Source organism: Molothrus aeneus, chromosome 2 (genome assembly GCF_037042795.1).
Source record: "Molothrus aeneus isolate 106 chromosome 2, BPBGC_Maene_1.0, whole genome shotgun sequence".
Taxonomy (NCBI): domain Eukaryota; kingdom Metazoa; phylum Chordata; class Aves; order Passeriformes; family Icteridae; genus Molothrus; species Molothrus aeneus.
In genome coordinates, this window is record NC_089647.1 from 26,339,964 (window position 1) to 26,358,646 (window position 18,683).

An 18,683-nucleotide genomic window follows, 5' to 3' on the forward strand; every position below is an offset into this window, starting at 1 on the left:
TCCTTCTTCATTCCCCATCCTCTGTCTGAAAACCCTTTGAAACACGTCCAGTGCTGTGTATCTTGAAGAAGGGTACACCCCAGGAGAGGGGAGGAGGGAGGAAGCTGGGAGGAAATACTGGAGCAACAGGCAGAGATGAGGGATGGAGCAGCTATGGGAGAAGGGGAGATGACAATTGTCCAAGAGCAGAGGAGCGTGGTGGCTGCCAGCACTCACTGTCTTGTGGCAGGATTTTATCTGTATCCCAGTCACTCTCGGAGAAAGTGTCTTGCAAAGACTGGGATCACCCATTACTTCTCCCTAGACTTAGAATTAGAGCTGGCAGCAGCAAAGTCCTAAATAACTGCTAAACATTAAGGTGGTACCCAGGAGCTGTGTCTGGGCCTGTGTCAGCCCCCTCAGCAGCCACAGCACCTGAGCAGTATCCCATGATTTTGAATCTCTTGTCTCAGCAGTGGGCTGTATATTTCCATGTTTTCTATCCTCATGGCATCATAATCCACTGCACAGACACAGGTGGATGGGTAGCAGAAGGCAGCTTCTCCTCAAGGGTAAATGGGCTTCTTCATTCCTCAAAGATGCATTCCTCATTATCCCTGCAATTTGCTTAGGAGCCCAGTCCAGCCAGCTTTCATGGCATTTCCAATTCCTATCCCAAGGACCCTTTGTGTGGCACCTGTGAAAAGCAATTAAAAAGAAGTAGTTTATTGTCAGGAGGTCTAAGTTCACTGCAGACAGTACTGTGCAGTATACTGTTCCCCTGACAAACACTCAAGCTCTGCTAGTCAGAAGATAAAGAAAACACCCTGAAACAGAGTTGAGAAACCTCTTTGTGTTTAAAAATGTTTTTGTGAAACAAGAACTTTTAAACAAATAATGTAAAGTATGAACTTTAAGGAATGGAGTTCACATTTTTTCCTTTGATTAATACTTTAACATCCGTAATAGCAGTATCTGCTGCATTTATCTTTGTCTATATTGGTATCTAATAAATATTCCCAATAGAAAATATTTCTTAATAAGTATTTTAATTGCTCCCCATGTGGCAACAGAAAATATGCTGCCCAAAATCATCAGTTATTGTCAAAAGGCAGTATTATTTGAGGCAGAAATCTCGCTGAAGAAATATGCTTGAGAGGTGAGATCATTCACTGTTTTAATCTCCAAGTGAGACATTTCCTTAGAAGTGGTTATGCTTCTCTCATGTGTGCTACTACTTCTCTTTGAGTTACCTATTCCTCTTTCTAATTTTAGAAACATAAGGAAAAAATGTTGAGAGACATCTGGACCCTCATGTCCAGCTCCATACCACCACAGGCCATCATGTTACTTATTTTCTTTTCTAGCTTCACCTTAAACCTAGTTTTCTTCCCTTCCCTCCTGCAAGGCTCTGAAATCCCATGATTTATCTCACTGGACAACAAGATGGCAGCTTGCCTCAAATCTGATTCTTGTGCCAACGTTATCCTTTAATTTAAATAGGTAATTTTGTTTCCTGTTATTTATCCCGGTGGGGCAATATTGGAGTAAAATAAATGATTATCTAACCTATTCCTGCTCAGCTCTGGCTTTGTTGGTGAAACAAGGCAGGTCTGTTTTGTTTGCTAGGCAAAAAGGAGCTTTCCAGTTTCCTCATTCAAGGCCAGCTCTTCTCCATATGTGTGCAGGTTTTAATTCATCTTTCTTGACTGTGTATGGTCAAACAGTATAACAGATGTAGTTGTGATTTTTCTTTTCCAATGCTTTGTAAGTACTTTTTTTACTTCTACTAGGATTATGTCAGCTGGCCTGCCCTAGGTTGTGTTTTTTCCCCTGCTTCTATTGAGTCCTGATTATCCTAACAAAATACAGATACCTCTGTATTTGATGAAACATTGTGTTCTCAGCAGAAATTGTGACTTTTGCCCCCAGAATGCACGATCTCGCACCCTGCACTATTAACCGCCGGCTGATTTTTATGACACTGCATCTCCAAGTTGATTCCTGTCCAGTGATTCCATCATCCCTGTCCATGTGCGCAGAGCCTCCCACAGCCCATCAGCCACAGTTTCCAGTAGCTGCTGTTGCAGCACTGCTCTAACATCCTTGTGAGCCCATCCTTGTAGGTTCTGGATGAGCGCCTGCTTTGGCTGTTCCAAATCGAGCACCACAGAGAACTCCTTGGCAGAGCTGGATGTCTGGGATCTCTGCTGACAGCTGCTCTGTCTGGGACAAGGTGCCATCAGGGAAGCCTTGTTTTATTTCAGCGAGCCCACAGATTCACAGAATCACATAACCAATTAGGTTGGAAAAGACCTCTGAGGTCATCGAGTTCAACCTACGACTAAACACTACGATGTCAACTAGATAATGGCACTGAATGCCACATCCAGTCTTCCTTTAAACAACTCCAGAGATGGTGATTCCATCATCTCCCTGGGCAGTCCATTCCAATGTCTAATCTCCCTTTCAGTGAAGAATTTCTTCCTAACGTCCAACCTGAACATGCCACAGCTTAAGACTGTGTCATCCCTGTCACTTGTTGCCTGGAAGAAGAGACTGATCACCACGTGGCTACATCCTCCTTTCAGGCAGTGGTAGAGAGCAATAAGGTCTCCCCTGAGCCTCCTTTTCTCCAGACTAAGCAACCTCAACTCCTTCAGCCTTTCATCATGGGACTTGTGCTCCAGATCCTTTACCAACTTCGTTGCTCTTCTTTGGAGGTGCTCCAGCCCCGCAATGTCCTTCCTGAACCGAGGAGCCCTTGGACAAGTTTGTATTTATATACAAACTTCATATACAAAGTTTGTATCTATATGGGAGTGGGGACCTGGGCGCTGTGAGTGGAGTTCGCAGGACGAGCCCCCGAGGTGGCGGCCGAGGGCTCGGGGGCCGCCCCCGCCCCGAGCGCCGCGGGGCTGCCCGGGCAGAGCGCCCGGACCGGCGGCCGGAGCGGGGCCAGAGCCGCCCTCGCTGCGGCGGGAGGGCCGGGCCGGGCCGGGCCGGGCCGGGCGGGGCGAGGCGGAGCGGGGCGGGGCGGGGCGGGGCGGCGATGCGGGGCCATAAAGGGCGGTGCGGGCAGCGGTGGGGCTGTCGTGCTTGCTCGGGGTGAGCGGCGGGGCCGAGGTGAGCGGCGGGGCCGGGGCTCCTCTCCCCTCTCCGGGCGGGACGGGCGGGCTGGCTGGCTCTCCAGGGAGCGGGAGCTCGGCAGCGCTTCTGCCGTGGCTGTGGGTGTTGGAGGCGCCGTCAGGCGCAGGGAGCCGGACCTGCCGTCCCCAGCGCCGCTGGGCTCTGCGGGACAGGCCCGCGGACTTCTTTGGGTGTTGTGTGAAATTATATGTCTTATAGGAGAAATTGCTGCTGCAGGGTAACGCACCTTGTCGTGACCAAGGTGAAGGTGTGTAGTTCTCGCTCTTTTTTGCTTCTGGTTTGAGTGTTATATTCAATACTCTTTACACTCGGTATTAAAGATAGTTATGTGTAAAGATAGTTATGTATTAAAGATCGCTAGTGTCTCCTGCCTCCGTCGTGGTTTTCTTCCTAAGGAGTGAGAGTATCTTCAGGTGTCAGATCTTGTGAAGGGAATGGCTGGCAATGAAGCAAGGGGCTTGGAAGATGTTAGCATCCCAAATACACTGGAGTCGCTAGGAATCTGTTGTCACTAACATAAAGCTTGCCGAGTAGGCAGACACTAGTGGTTTGGGGGTGGGAGGCTTTGGAGGTCCATAGCCTGAGAATTAAGCCCTCCGCTGAACTGGAAATGAAATGCTTCGTCTTCCTCCCCCCAGGGGCAGCAATGTGCATTATTCTCCTAGGTGAGGGTCACCAAGCAGAACCAAGTGTGTGTGGTGGGGTTGGAAGCACTGGTCCAAATCCTTTCTGGTCTCTGGGCGAATGAACTGCGAGTGTTGTCCTGGCTGCAGAGAGGGCTACAAATGGGAAGAAAGAGAGGGAATAGTTTCAGAGGCCGTAGCTGAAAGCACTTGCAGCTTCAGTTAGAAGTCATGAGAAGACTCCCGTGTTCTTTAGTGATCTGAAGGATTTAATGGAAATACAGTGAGTTTACTGAGGAAATGTACTTTAATGTGCTTGAACTGCATGAGAGCAACTGCTGGCAGGCTTGATGCTTTTGTGTTTATGCTGTGTTGGAACATTAAAGATCAAGCTTGAAGAACCTCTTGATTTGTCCTAGATTAATCATCTTGCAAATCAAAGGTTTGTTTTGTGCCTGCTGGTGCTGATGTGTTCCATGGCAGCACGGTTTGTAATGCAGCAGGTCATGCTCAAGGACAGAAGCTACATCCCCAGAAGCATTTTAACCTCACTGTGTGCTTGCTCTAGGTTTGACTCTCTTCATCCAAGCAGGTGGCTGGTCAAATGAGTTGCTCAAAAATGAAAAGCTGAAAAAGGGGAGGTCTGAGATGACAATAGCTGTTCTTTCAAACTTGCTTAAAAATGTTCCATGCACTGTGTTATTGCATGCTAGGAAACTATAGGGTTTGGTTTTTCCTTCTTGGTAGGCAAGAGTTAATTAGGTTAAATTTGACTAGTCTGACCTTGGCAGCTGCAGTCGTCAGGGGTACTTGGGGCAGAAGAAGGTGAGGCCTGAATTAGTCTGTAGCTGTCAGGAAGCACCTGGCTACACAGAAACCTGGAACACTTAAAAAAAGAAAAAGTTATTAACACCAGTTTGAGTTGCATGACTCAGTAGAACATCTGTAAGTATCTCCATGCTACAAAAGGCAAGTGACTTAAGGAATCTTGTCACAGCTAATCAGATCATTCTCTTGTGCTTGAAATGTTCAGACAAGGCTGTGACCAAGTCTAGTTAGTGAGATTCTGGGTGTTAAAAGAGTAACATGAACTTGATATGCATCATCTGAATTTGTCCCAGATCTTACAAGCTTGTTTGGCATTCACAAATGAGCAGAACTTGGGGCAAGTAAGAACATTTCCAGAAAGGTGGTTTGGTTAGGCAGTGTCTCTGAAGAAGGGCAAAGAGTTGCTTACAAAGATTGGAGTGCCCATTGAATGCTGTTACCTGAGTTTGCAGCTGAAATTCTGTCCAGGATGTTGAAGAGATGCAGCTTTTTGCAGGAGCAAGATGTACTTGGCCTTTATCCTGTGAATGATAGATGCTGGATCATTTAGAAAGGAAAGCATTCTATGTAAAGGAAGAAATCTTGTATCTCTGACAAAATTTAAGAGTTGTCAGTGGACTGTATGTCTAAGCCCTGGAACTAACACCTGAGGCTGTTCTACAGTTGTGTTAGTTGGAGACAGCAGTTTGAGCTTTCTATGCATCATGAAACAACTTCAAAGCCTGACTCTCAGGAGTCCTTTGCAGCTCATCTCACTTCTGCTGGTGCTGCTGATGACTTTAGCTTTAGCCTGTGTCATCTTTGGTAATTTCCATTTGACACAAACTACTTTCCTGAAGTAACTCTACCTCACTAAAAAAAAGAACAATGGCAACGAATATCTTTTTTGCCTGCACCAATAGAAAAGCTGTGTCTCATTTCAGGTGAAAGGATTGCTGATAATCATTAATACATTGTTATTTCTGTCTAGTTTGTGTCTGTGTGAATGGACAGAAAAACAGAGTCTAGGAATAGATCTCGGAAGCACAAACAGAAGCTCTGATTTGTCTTTTTTTTTTTATATCCTACCTCCAGTTTCTTTGGAGAAGAAAAGCCCTAAGATGGCAGGCAAAGGAAGCAGTGGAGCAGACTCCATGTCCTGCAGTGTCCTGAACTGGGAGCAGGTCAGCCGTCTGCATGAGGTTCTCACAGAGGTGGTTCCCATCCACGGCCGGGGGAACTTCCCGACGCTGCAGATAACGCTGAAGGACATTGTCCAGACGGTTCGGAGCCGGCTGAGTGAGGCGGGCATCATGGTCCATGATGTCCGTCTGAACGGCTCTGCAGCTGGTCACGTCCTGGTCAAGGATAATGGGCTGGGATGCAAAGACCTCGATCTCATTTTTCAAGTTTCTCTTCCAAGTGAGGCAGAGTTTCAGTTAGTCCGAGATGTGGTCTTGCGATCCCTCTTGAATTTCCTGCCGGAAGGAGTGAGCAAGCTGAAAATCAGTCCCGTGACACTGAAGGAAGCCTACATCCAGAAGCTGGTCAAAGTGTGCACGGAGACTGACCGCTGGAGCTTGATATCACTTTCCAACAAGCATGGCAAAAATGTGGAGCTTAAGTTTGTGGACTGCATTCGGCGGCAGTTTGAGTTCAGTGTGGACTCGTTCCAGATCATTCTGGACTCCCTGCTCTTTTACTATAACTACTCAGAAACCCCCATGTCAGAGCACTTCCACCCAACGGTGATTGGGGAGAGCATGTATGGAGACTTTGAAGCAGCTTTTGATCACCTCCAGAACAAGCTGATAGCTACCAAAAATCCTGAGGAGATCCGAGGTGGTGGGCTGCTGAAGTACAGCAACCTCTTGGTACGAGACTTCAGGCCCATGGATAAGGACGAGATCAAAACGCTGGAGCGCTACATGTGCTCCCGGTTCTTCATAGACTTCCCAGACATCCTGGATCAGCAGCGCAAGCTGGAGACCTACCTCCAGAACCACTTCTCCAAAGAAGAGAGGAGCAAGTACGACTACCTCATGATTCTGCGCCGGGTGGTGAATGAGAGCACCGTCTGCCTCATGGGGCACGAGCGGAGGCAGACTCTCAATTTGATTTCTCTGCTGGCACTCAAGGTGCTGGCAGAACAGAATGTCATCCCTAATGCCACTAATGTGACCTGTTACTACCAGCCAGCACCTTATGTCAGCGATGCAAATTTCAGTAACTACTACCTGGCAAGTGCTCCTGTGCTGTACAGCCAGTCCTACCCCACCTGGTTGCCTTGCAATTGATCGCTCCCCTCGAGTGCTCCTGGCTGGAGACTGCTGAAAGCAAAGAGTGTAAATATAGACAATTAATAAGTGTCAGTTGGATGTTCTCTAATGGAAACATGACTGTATCAGACTGTCCATTTCCTGGTGTGCAGTGGGATTATGCAGCCAGGTGACCTGCTATGAATCTTTAAGAGTATCTCTACAAATGCCAAAAAGCCTTATTACCTCTTCATGGGGAGAAGAGAACCAGCAGCCAGACATTAAGAGGAGCAGTTAAGAAACTTTGTACTAGCTCTGGAAGGGGGTTGTTAACATGGGATCTAAGTGGAGTATGCAGTAAACTGGGTTGGTTAATTGACTGTAAAATGCCTTAAGCAGAAGCTGCTCCTGGAGTAGCAGCAAAACTCTGCTTTCTATTTCCTAACCTCATTACTCTTCCTCAGTCCAAGTTCTGGCCAAATTTCTCTTGAACTAATTGTGCCAAGACTGGGCTCATGTTATGCTTGGGTCACTTTCACTTTGTGTCTGTGTGAGCTGGTAGCAGTATGGATACTGTCTGTCTTGTAGAGGACATAAATGTTGTTTCCTGTAGTGCCTATGGCTATGTGGTCCTGCCTTGAGTTCAAGATTAATTTCTTGGAAGTTGAAGATAGATAGTTTAGTAAGTCTATTCACAAAGCATAAGCTGGTTAAATTTTTCTTGACTACAAAAACTTGGAAGGTGGCCTTTCTAAAAACATACCAAAACATAATCTAAAACTTAGTAATGTAAAAAGTCCTTGAAATGAGGAATTGAAGCTTTAAATAGAATTGGAGCCACAGTTTGAACAGTTAACTTGGAAAAATATTTTTGAGTCCAGCATAAAGCTAAAGCTTTTCTGACTATCTTTCAAAACAATTTTGGCACAGTTGGAAAGTAGCACAGCTCTTACTTTGGGGTTTGACCAGATTTTCTTCCTCACAGGTCTGCAGCAAAACCACCCCAAACCCTAAAGAAAAAATCCCAGGTCACTATAAATTGCAGGATTATGTGCACTCCTGCCACAGTACAAATTCTGAAAGTGCCTTCTAAAATGAATTTCTTATTGTACAACCTCAGGCTGGTCCTGGAGGTTTGCCTTTCTGTCGCCACTGAGCTTACTGGGTTATCACTATCACCTAGTCACTGCATGAGACAGCATTTCGAGTGGTTAGGGTAAAATTCTTCCTTTTTACTGCTCTTAACCCTTGCTTGAAGAGGTGTACAAACCCTGAGCAGAGCTCTCCACAGAAGTTCTATGTGTTGAAAGTCTGGGCCTGAGTTCAGAATAGTCTCTGGAAGAGTATGCACTCCCTTGGAGGTAGGTACAGAGGGCTGATCTTCCTCAAGGGTGTGTGCTGAACTTGCTGCTTTCAGACTCCTGGGCTTTATAAGGAAGGTTAAAAATTCCTCTGTTATTTATGTAGTGGTGTTATTAACGGGATGATTTTCACTGAATTACAATAGTAAAATACATATAGCAATGATCTTGAGTTTCTTTTGTTTAACCAGAGATGTAGACTAGAAAGGCAAATCTTAGAGCTATTTATTATGTGCTGGTGCAATGTTCAAGAATGCTTGTTCACTGAATCTTTTTTATTACTTCTTTAACTATTTATTACTGTTTCTGCAAGCTTGTAAGACCAAAGTGCCTGATCCAACAAATGGCTAAGGCTTAGAAGGTAAAGCAGATGGAACACCAATGTTTGGTTGCCATTCAAGGTGGAAAACAGCAGCAGTGCTGTACTTAAATGATGGTAAAAATGGCCTGCTCCTCATCAGACCAAGAAGTTCTTTCTACTTTTCATAACTACTTCATAAAGACTGTCTCAACAGAGCAGTGAGGCTACTTCTCTGTTGAGACTCCATTTAGCTTAGGAAGGCAGGGTGGGATACAGTCTACCAAGTGGACTGTATGTAGCTAAGCACACTTTAACTTGATTTCCTGAACAGTTTTGATAGCAACTTCGGTAGCAAAAAGGCAAATAATTTGGTGGATTATATTGTATGTTTTTTTCATTAAAGGCGTCATGATTAGTCAGCCAAAGTAGCTAAACTTGAAAGCAAACCCAGCCTTTTCATTAACTGTGGCTTGGACTTAGTGTGGTTTACAGACAAGACATCTGTCATCCAAGACTTTGACTTTTTAAAAACTAACATGATGCCAGTGTTGTCATGTGTGTTAAACTTAGTGCAAGCTTACTGCTGGAATGCAATCCTAGGCAAGAATAACTCCTGCATGGAAAGCAATACTTGGCCTAGTATAGAGTGTCACTATAAAGAAGACTTAAGAGTTTGTAATTGCTGTCCTCTCTTGCATAGATGTTTTTGAAGCCAGCCTATGCTATAGCCATTGCAGAAGTGAACAGAGGGGCTAGAAGGTGCAGAAGGTGCCTAGAGGGGCTCAGACTCTGGTATCTGCCTTCTCTGTGATGTCATGGATGATCTTTAGGAATTGGTTTTGTGCATTGGCTTGCATGGAAGTGATGAGATGCTTGGGAGGAGTCCTCACAAGCTGGAAACATGGACTTGTTTTATTAGTCTTTAATGCCTTGGCTGCTGGACATCAGGCCAGGTGCATCTCCTGGAAAAGGAAATGCTAGAGAATGAAAAAAGGCTGAATTGGATTCCTAGTGAGATAGAGCTATGGAGAAGTTAAGTTTCATGCCATAACTATTGTGCTTTTGCTGATGTAACTTGATGCTGAGGCCTCTGAGGAAGCTCCACGTTGAATTGCTGCTCTCTGAACAGCTGAGTGCCTGGGTTTGAGCTTTGCAGGACTCTTGTGTTCCCTGTCTGGTTGTTAGGATGCTCTGGCATGTGGGAAATACAGATGCTTTATAACCTGGCTCTTAGATAGGAAACCCTCAAATGGTTAAATTGTATCCTGAAGCTGCACACTACCTGCTGCATTGACCCTGGAGTACCAGGGATTGCTGGGGCACGGCTCATCCCATTGCCTTCCAAATAATCCAGGCTTGGCAGGTAGAGGTGGTGTACTTGGTAGCTTTTCATCACTGTGCTGCAAGTGCTACCCCTTTCTGTTCTGGGTGGTGCTGGCAGCTTGATGGTGCAAGTGGCAGTGGCTCAATTTGCTGTGGGTTAGCTGGTTCGAGTTCAGGTTTATGGTGACCCCTCTTGCAAGGGGTAATTTGAGAATGAGCACTAGGTAAAAGTGATGACCCTGGGCCAAGTCTAGGATGCCTGCTTGGTTCAGTCACCCCTCTGCACTAATGATGCCTCTGCTCTAATAAATCTCTTCTAACCTCTTGTGTGTCATGTGGAGCTTAGAGAGAGACTACTGTGCTTCAGACTGTTACCTGATACATTCCCTCTGGGCAGTGGCATTAAAACAAAGCTGCAATAGCACTCAGTGCATCATTCCTCAGGATCAAGCTTCTACCAACTAGGCTGTGGTGTAAAATAGCTGGTTTCTTCGTGTAGCTTGTAAGCACTGCTAGACAAAGCCAGTCTGGGGTTAAGCACCTGTTGACAACATTTATTGCCAAGTACCCCTTGACTTGCAGTTTATTGTTGTGACTTCCTCACTGTAAGATAGACTTTTTTAATTGATGGAGATGCTACCAAAGAGACCTGGTAGAAGACAGTGTTTTAGTCAGTTTGGTAAAATCCCTGTGCTGATCCATGGTCACTGTGACAAGTTGTAAACTTAAGCATAGTTTGTGCTTACTCTGCTAAAGATTGAATTATTGCTGTGCTTGTCCTCAGCTCAGTCAGTCAATCACTGAGTTGGGGGTTTAAGACTACTGCTTGCTTCTGAACAACCATTTTTCAAAAGATATTCATGCTTTCACTTAATCAACTCCTCTACAAAGCAGTAGGTAGTATTTAAATCTAGTCCAAATCTTGTCACGGGCTGTGAGGCATTAGAGACATGGTAATCTAAAACTTTTTATTGAAACTTAAAGATCCGTATTTTGCACTTGAGTTCTGGGGTTAAGCATTCGGTATATGCCTAGGCTTTGTGGGTTCCCAATTCCTAGAATAACAACTGATGTTAGTGATCTCTGCATGTCACTAGATGAGTAGTTGGGGAAAGGCCTCTTAGAAGAGAACCTGGACAAATTGCCTTAATCCTAAACTGTCAGTGTACTGATGGTACGTGTTTCCCATTCCTCTCACTCAACTCAGTCAGGATTCTGTAGTTCTTAGGCACAGGAATGAGCAGTAACTGACCACAGCCACCAGCAGCTTCTTCTAATTTGGGCATTGGGTAGCCAAATGAATAATAAAACTTCTAGTGCTCACATCTAAGTCTTGCTCAATTGTTTCTTGCGTACAGTTAAGTGTATTTCATAAATGTTCTTTATTTACAGTGAAGCCAGATATAGAGTGGGATGTTGGTCTGTAGTAGAAACTTTGGGGGGAATGGTTGGAGCACTCTGGATTTTCTCACTTACATGTCTGGATTGGGCTTGTCTCTCTGAATAAAACTGCACTTCCCATTGAAATTTAGAAGGCCTTTTTTCCTATGTTTCTTATTATTTTTTACTATTAAAAGAAGTAAGCTCTTGGAAAACCTGTCATCTCTTTGGAAGAAGTGAAGTTTTTTTTGTTTTGGTTGTTTTTTTTTGGGGGGGGAGGTTTGTTTGTTTGGTTGGTTGGTTTTTTGGGTTGGTTTTTGTTTTTTTGTTTTGGTTTTTTTTTGGTTTTTGTTTTTTTTTTTTTTTTCCTTTCTTCCCCCTCCCTCTTTTAGCTGGAAAAACAGAGTACTAGAAATATTTGGATTTGTGATGAGCCCAAATGTGAGATTGGTCACAGTAACTTGGTCTACTGTTCTGCACTGTGGTGTTCATTTGTCATCCTTGGAAATTGGGGTTTGGACCTTAATGATGCTGAAATTCTTGTGCAAATAAACTTATGCTAAACCACTCTTGCCTCAAGCTATTTCTGCATCTGAATAATGCTGACAAAGTATGTGTAGAGCTTATTGAACAATGGGTGTGCAGGTGCACTTGTGAGGTGAGTAATAATGTGGGGTACACAGTAATGCTTGCTTTAGATGTTATTTGAGGTACATGTTTTAGATCTGCCTCAACTTATTGAAGATTAGTCAGTTGAGACGTGATTAATCTTTCACTATCATTAGAGACAGCTTCTAGAGAACCATTTTTTCCCTGTCTGACCATCATCAGGTCTCAACTTTAAGACATGGTGAAACACAGACCCAGACCTGTTAGGTAGGGTCTGGTCTGAGCTGGAGCCTGCCAGTCTGTTCTGTGACACGCTCCACTTTATGGAGCAGCACTCTGCTACTGCAAACTTCAACTCATGACCCAGGAGGGTGAGAAACAAAGTCAGCAATTGTTTTTCAGGTTGTTTACATGTTGAAAGCCTTTGCTTTCATGCTCTCCTAGACACTGATGCTACTATTAACCAATGGTCACTGGGAGTTGAGCAGGTCAAAGCTAAGTACAAGCTAGGGTTGTTTGGCAGTCCTGCTGCTCCTGCTCCAGAATAAAGAATAAATGCTCTTAAAAAGTGTGCTTGCTTCTAAACCCCTCCAGAGCTCAGACAATCTCCAGCCTCAGTAAAGTATTGCTGGAGAAATTCCAGTCTCCAGGACCTTCTAACATGTGCAGTGGAAAGGTCTGTGGAATTTAGAGGCTGTGTGATCCCATGGAAGCAATCATGAACCTTGTGTAGTCCCTTTTCCAGATCTAATTGCTTCCCTATGACCTTAAAATAATGCAGCTGGGCAACACAAACCATCTGCTGTCACCTAAAACTCTCTTACCTTAACTCCTGCTTGTCACACCACAAAAGCTTTGGAGTTATTTTGGGCACCACCCTTATGTTTCTAGAAAACCAAGCTCAGCTTTGCAGGGTCAGATAGCGAAACAACAAAATAGCTGTGCTTAGGCAAGTGCTGCCAGAGTACTCTGTATGTTCCATATAGAGCTTATACAAGGGTAAACATTCAGAGGTACTTAAGAAAGATGGTTTTGCTCTATTGCAGTTGTATTGTTAGTGAAAATAAGTATCCTGTTCTGGTGTATCTGCTAGAACTCTGCCTTCTCTGTGCTGTGCCAGATGAGCTCAGTCTTGTCATGGGCTGTGAGGCATTAGACACATGGTAATTTATATTATTGTCATTATTCTGTCAGATGTACTTGTTCTCTTCTTCCTTCTGTGATGGAATAGTTAATATTTTGAAATCAGAGTATTCAAAGTGCCCTTACAGAGACAGAGTAGTTGATCCTATGAAAGAGAGAAAAAAAATCTGTGCATTCCTGCTTCTTCAATATTACTTATTGCACATTAATATATTTAGTTCATCAATACATTAAATACTTACAGTTGGTATTTTCAGCAATAACAAATTTTTATTTATTCAGCACTTGAATATGGGTATAAAACATGGCAGTTGTGTTTTGCTGCAGTAGCAGTACTGTGCTCTGTTCTGCTTTATCTCAAAGAGTTCCACATCCTATAGGCAAGGCTGCCCAGCCAAGGGACTATTCAGCCTGCCAAACCTTAGTGATTTTCCTCCTAGGAAAGGGTTGAGTCATCATGCTGGCAAAAAAGTGAGTCTTGACAAAAACTGTGTGCGGAGCAGCTGCTAGAGCCTAAGCTGGTAGTTTGTGTATAGGATCAAGGAATCCTATACATTTGTTAGTGTTACCCCTTTGACCCTTGGATAAATGGTTTAATTAACCAGCAGGAATGAATTCCCTAGGCTGTGCAGCAAAATGCTGGGCTGTTTCTGTCACTGGTAAATAGATTAGAGGACAATCCATATCACCCCACTGCTTGGGGAATGGAGTAGTGCAAATTCTGGGAGAAGCCTGGCCAATGCAGAGGACTGGCTGGTCTAGTCTGTCAATAACCTTTTGTCACTGAAAAACTCTGTAGAAACTCCTGCATACTTCAGGAGACTCCCAAGGCTTGATTGCACCTCAAGCCAAGGGAGAATTGTCCTCTCTTGCAAGAGTAGGTTTGAAGTGTGAGAATTCTTATTTAGTCACTGCAAGGCAAATCTGAGTGTGCCAGATATGTGGAATGTGAATTACACCCACAGACTGCTCCCTTTGTGGGTGCCCTTCTTGCTTCAGAACTGACTGTCCACCTGCAACAGTTCCCTTCCCCACCCCCTCTCTGTTGCTTATCTGAGAAACTTACTCTGAAAGCTATATCTGAATGTTCCTCCCTGGAAATTAGTGCCCTGAGCTTACCCTAAAGATAGTGGCAATGCATTCTGTACTGGGAGAACCTGTTCTAATATTTGACTGTGGTCATTACTGAGAATTTCAATTGCATTTTCACACTGGGCTTTGGACTTCATCTTCAGCCTGTGGATTGCTGCATCCTTAGCAAAAAGGCTGAGAAGTCCCAAACAGTCTCCTGCTATCCACTAACCTCTTCAGTTCTTGGATGCACGGCAGAAAGTGGGCATTTTGTGTTGTATACATTTGATTCAGAAGCTAGAAACATTTTAATCTCTAACTTCCTTGTTCCTGTTTCTTGTGACCCAGCACCAGCTGTTAGCCCAGTGCTCTACATACTCCCAAAAAATGGTGCTCAGATTTTGAGCAGCAAGTTCTTGATGTTTGTGTCCACAAACTTTGTCTGCCACTGTTACCATGGCATGCCAAGTGCTTGTGCAGAGTCAGTTATCCACAGTGATTTCAAATTCCATCTGCTGCTTTCTGAGGCAGCCTCTACCATCTGCTCTCAACAACATCTGTTCTCTTGGTTTCCAGATGTGGTATTTTGCACTTGAAGGTATTAGAAAAACATTTTGTCTGAATTCTGTGGGTGAATATTCATCTGTACTATCATTATCATAAGGGTGTTAGAAAAGTGTTTTGTCTGAAATCTGTGGGTGAATATTCATCTGTGGGTGAATACTCACAAGGTGGATGGACAGAGTAACTCATCTTCATTGTTTTTCGACCATGCTGTTTTCAGTGTTGCATAGTTCTCACAGATTTGCATTGTTCTTGCATACTGAAGGGTATGTGACGTGGCTGTGGGCACTCTGAAACCTGCAGATGGCTTAAAACCAGTGTCAGCACAAAGTCCACAGAGGTACTGGACGCAGGTTATTTTGGGAGTTTTTATTTACTCTGCAAATACAGAGCAGAGACAGCAAAGAAACCTTAGATTCTGTCAGTGCTTAACAGCAACTCCCCAGTCCTTTCCTCTGCACCCCCACATTTAAAACACTGCAGTTAAAAATGTCCTTGGGGCTTACTGTCTAATTACTGATTTTACTTACTGTTAATAGGGAACAGATGAGTGGTCAAAGGGTCTTTGGTTTGGCACAACTGAAGTGAAGAGCTCCATGTTTCTGCTCTTGCCATCACACCTGTACCTCATCACAGTCTTGCTGCTCCTGTGGGGCTCCCCAAATGCTGCACAGCCCTGACTAATTTAAATTTAAATCAGCCAGGACTGATTTAAATCTCTAGACCGCTGTGAGTTCCCTTCCACTTTGTCCTCCTGGGCAGCTTTTCTTAAGGCTGGGACAAAGGAAGTTATTTTGGGGATGAGAGCCTGCCATAGGCACAGTCCAAATTCCCTGTGACAGCAGTGGGAGTGTGTGCAGTGCTGTGAGGGATTTGCTGACAGCCTGGCAGACCTGAGTGCCATGGGCTCCTGTGTTACAGATGTCCTGCTGCCCAGCTCTCCTGGACTGTGTTTCCTCAACCCTGTTTGATCAGTGGGAGCAAAATGTGCAGATGGAGCTCAGCCTCCGGCATCAAATTCATGGAGTTACTCCAGAGAAATGCTGCTCATGGGAAAAATACCCCCAGCATCTGTTTTGGAACAGAGGAATATTTGAATGGGGAGTAATATTCCAGCTAAAGATGTGCATGCCTCAAAGTGGTGGTTAGCCTCCCTCCTTGCAGCACTTCTCTGGTAGAAGGAGGATTCCTGTTTGTTACCATTTCCCAGACCATGGGCCCTGAAGAGAGGAAAAAGCACATTTTGGTAACAGGCATCTGCCAGCAGGGCCAAGAGTGGATATTTTGGAAGCCCTGCCTGTTGATGGAGTGGGAAGGGAAAGGGAGGCTGGGTGGCATAGGGGCATTTCAGAAACCAAAGAGAAGGCTTCAGGTTTTTAAAAAAGCCCACACAGATGACCCAGGAAACTGACAGAGAGGTGTTCCATCTTCTTACAAGCAGGTCTGACCTTGAAGTGCAGCAGCATATCAGCAGAAATTGCCATGGGGCTGTGTTATGCCCGTGCTTAGGATGCTCTACAAGTATAATTGGTAACTTTTGCAACAGTCAATTGCAATATAAATTGTGGCTAATGTGCTCTACTGTTATCAAGTGCTACACGTGGCTCTCCTCAGCACTTATGGTGTGAACTGTGGCCTTCAGAATGCTCAGCCAGATTTTTGTTGACTGGTTAAAATAAATAAAAGATTCCTATATGGGTATAATTGCAACTACAATTACGAGTTTCAGTTGACCAGGACTTGAATTTTTGTTTTAATTGAAGTACTTGGTGAGAACATCTAGTTTAAAATATAAAAAAAGGAAATTTCTTTCATGAGTAAGAGTTCATTTACTAGCAATATGATATTTGACAAAAGTGTCTTGCTATAAAACTGCTTGTGAAGTTATGACTTTTAATTCCAAAACAGCAGCTTTTACTTTGAGGGTGCTTGCTGCCTAATTGCTGGTTTTACTTACTGCTAATAAGGAGTAGATGAATACTCAAAGGGTCTCTAGCTCACCTCAGGGATCATTTGACTGATTTGCAGTATTACAATACCAGATCATCATCAGACAGTTTATGTGCACTGCAGCCAAAAGGTCGAGATCCCAGACCTCATGGAAAAGTACTGTTACAGTGCACTACAGTGGTCTAGACTTGAATGAGAGAAAAACTGCAGAAAAAACCAATTTAAACCTGTTTTGGTTTTGGAGGTTTTTTTTGTTTGCTTGGTTTTGGTTTTGTTGATGTTTTTTTGATGATGCCTGTTCTTCAGGCTGTTGCAGGCATGCTTGATAGATTCCAAGCCATGTTTGTGAGAGGGACCATCTCAGAGGAGAAGTTCATTTCTATACATATTGCAGTGGAATATGTGACAAACAGGCTGTAGTGTCATAGCACTGGCTCCTGGCACTACTTAACCAGTCTGACAGCCTAAGTGGCTGAATTGTACATCCATTGAAGTGACACTACTTTTAAGAATTGTATCAGAGGACTGAGAAACTGCAGAAAGGCGTTTAAGGTTTATGTGGCCAGAGCTGTCTGAAAGGCAGTGGTGCCCACTGTGCCTCTGGAGGAGAGGATTTCTGTGCATGGGTCATTTTAGAGAGGGCCTGGGGTGCTGCTGAGCACTTGCTGAGCACATCTTGAGCAGCAGCACAGAGCCCTTCAGTGCTCTGCCACAGTCACTGCATAATGATGTGAAGTAAGTGTCCATTAAACCTTACCTCCAAATGGTGTGAGTTAAGTGGCAAGTTAAACCTTGCCCCCAAATTTAATCAGGCTTCTTAGAAACCTAACATACTTTTTTAATTTTTCCAGTGGTTTAATTTCCTTTTTATTTCCGTAGCAATGGATTCTTGAGAATCCAGACATGCCAGAGTGCTGGCAGTTTACCTAGACTTAAACCAAATCTTTATTCTTGCAGTATTGAGCGAGCAGAGAACACAAGCACTGAGTAAACAAGGTGTAACTGCTCTATAAATGTTGTAAACAAATATTTAAAGAGTGAGTTTTAATGTATAGAGGACCCTTAGTACTTATTTTATTTTTTGCTATACACTTATTATATCTTTAAAGAGCTAAAATCTTGCTTTCATTAAATAGTTGCCATTTTCATTTTTCTTCAGGTAGGTGCTGTTTGTAGCCTGGCTCCCACATATCACCTGGAGATTCCTGTCACAGGTGATAAGAACAGCAAAATGTAGGTATGGCTGTTGTTCAGGCTAATGTTTTACTTCCTGTGCTCCAAAGGGAAGGTAATTTTAAATAAAAAGAAAAATCTCGTGAAATATTGCACAGACTCACAACAATATTTTTCTTTCACAAAAGAGTATTTACATAAATTCTTTTCTTTAAAAAGATGCATTGAAGCAGGCCAAGGGGTTTATTTTGGCTGAGGGTTCCTGACATACAGCCACCCAAAATAAGCTGCTCATGGCATTTCACAGAGTGCTGTGTCCTGTGCCCAGGGTTACGGGAAGTTGAGGCAGCCCCTGATGTCAGTGCCTGGCGGCAAAACCTGTCTGGGGCTTTTCTGCTCCTTGGCACTTTGGCTTTGGGTTATCTGGGACCTGAGCTCAGCCTCTGGTTAACCTTTACAGCATTGCTTCTTATCCCAAACTGCTAGAAAATGACAAAAATACCAGGAATTTTCTTTCAAGCCCAGGGGAGATATGTCACCCTTTCTGGTGGCTCTGTGATAACAGCATGGGTCTGTTCTTGCAGGCTGCTGTGTTTCTTGCAGGCTGCTGGAGCCCTCTCTGCTCCGTGTCAAGCTGGCTGTCAGTGACTTTTTCAGCCAGAGTCTGCAGGGGTCAGGGTGGAGGTGTCTCCTGTAGGGATAAGGGGTCTTTGAGTCTCCTGTCTTGCCCTCTCACGTGAAGCTGAGTGACCCACTTGTCCTGGCTTTTGTTTTTTTCCGTGCCTGAATGTGGCAGGAAGTGCTGCTGCCATGCAGGAGCAGAGGCTCAGGGAAGTCTGACTCAGAGGCCAGAGCTTTATCACAGAACAATTCACATCTTTAAAGCACATCCAGTCCATGCTCTTAAACATTTTTCTTCAGTTATCTTTGGTTGGCTAAAGTCACTGTCAACCCCATGAACTTCAAGGATTCTCCCTCATTTCCAAATGGA

At 44.2% G+C, this 18,683-nt stretch overlaps 1 protein-coding gene across 1 annotated transcript; it reads left to right on the forward strand.

Moving 5' to 3' along the window:
- The first annotated feature begins 5,680 nt into the window (after nt 1-5,680).
- Nucleotides 5,681-6,856, forward strand: TENT5C (terminal nucleotidyltransferase 5C). The gene has a single exon (XM_066569597.1). The coding sequence runs from the start codon at nt 5,681-5,683 to the stop codon at nt 6,854-6,856; it is 1,176 nt and encodes a 391-aa protein (XP_066425694.1).
- The last annotated feature ends 11,827 nt before the right edge of the window (nt 6,857-18,683 follow it).

Bases quoted from the DNA above. Each gene is read 5' to 3' on its own strand.
- TENT5C (XM_066569597.1), top strand. From the start codon at position 5,681: ATGGCAGGCAAAGGAAGCAGTGGAGCAGACTCCATGTCCTGCAGTGTC.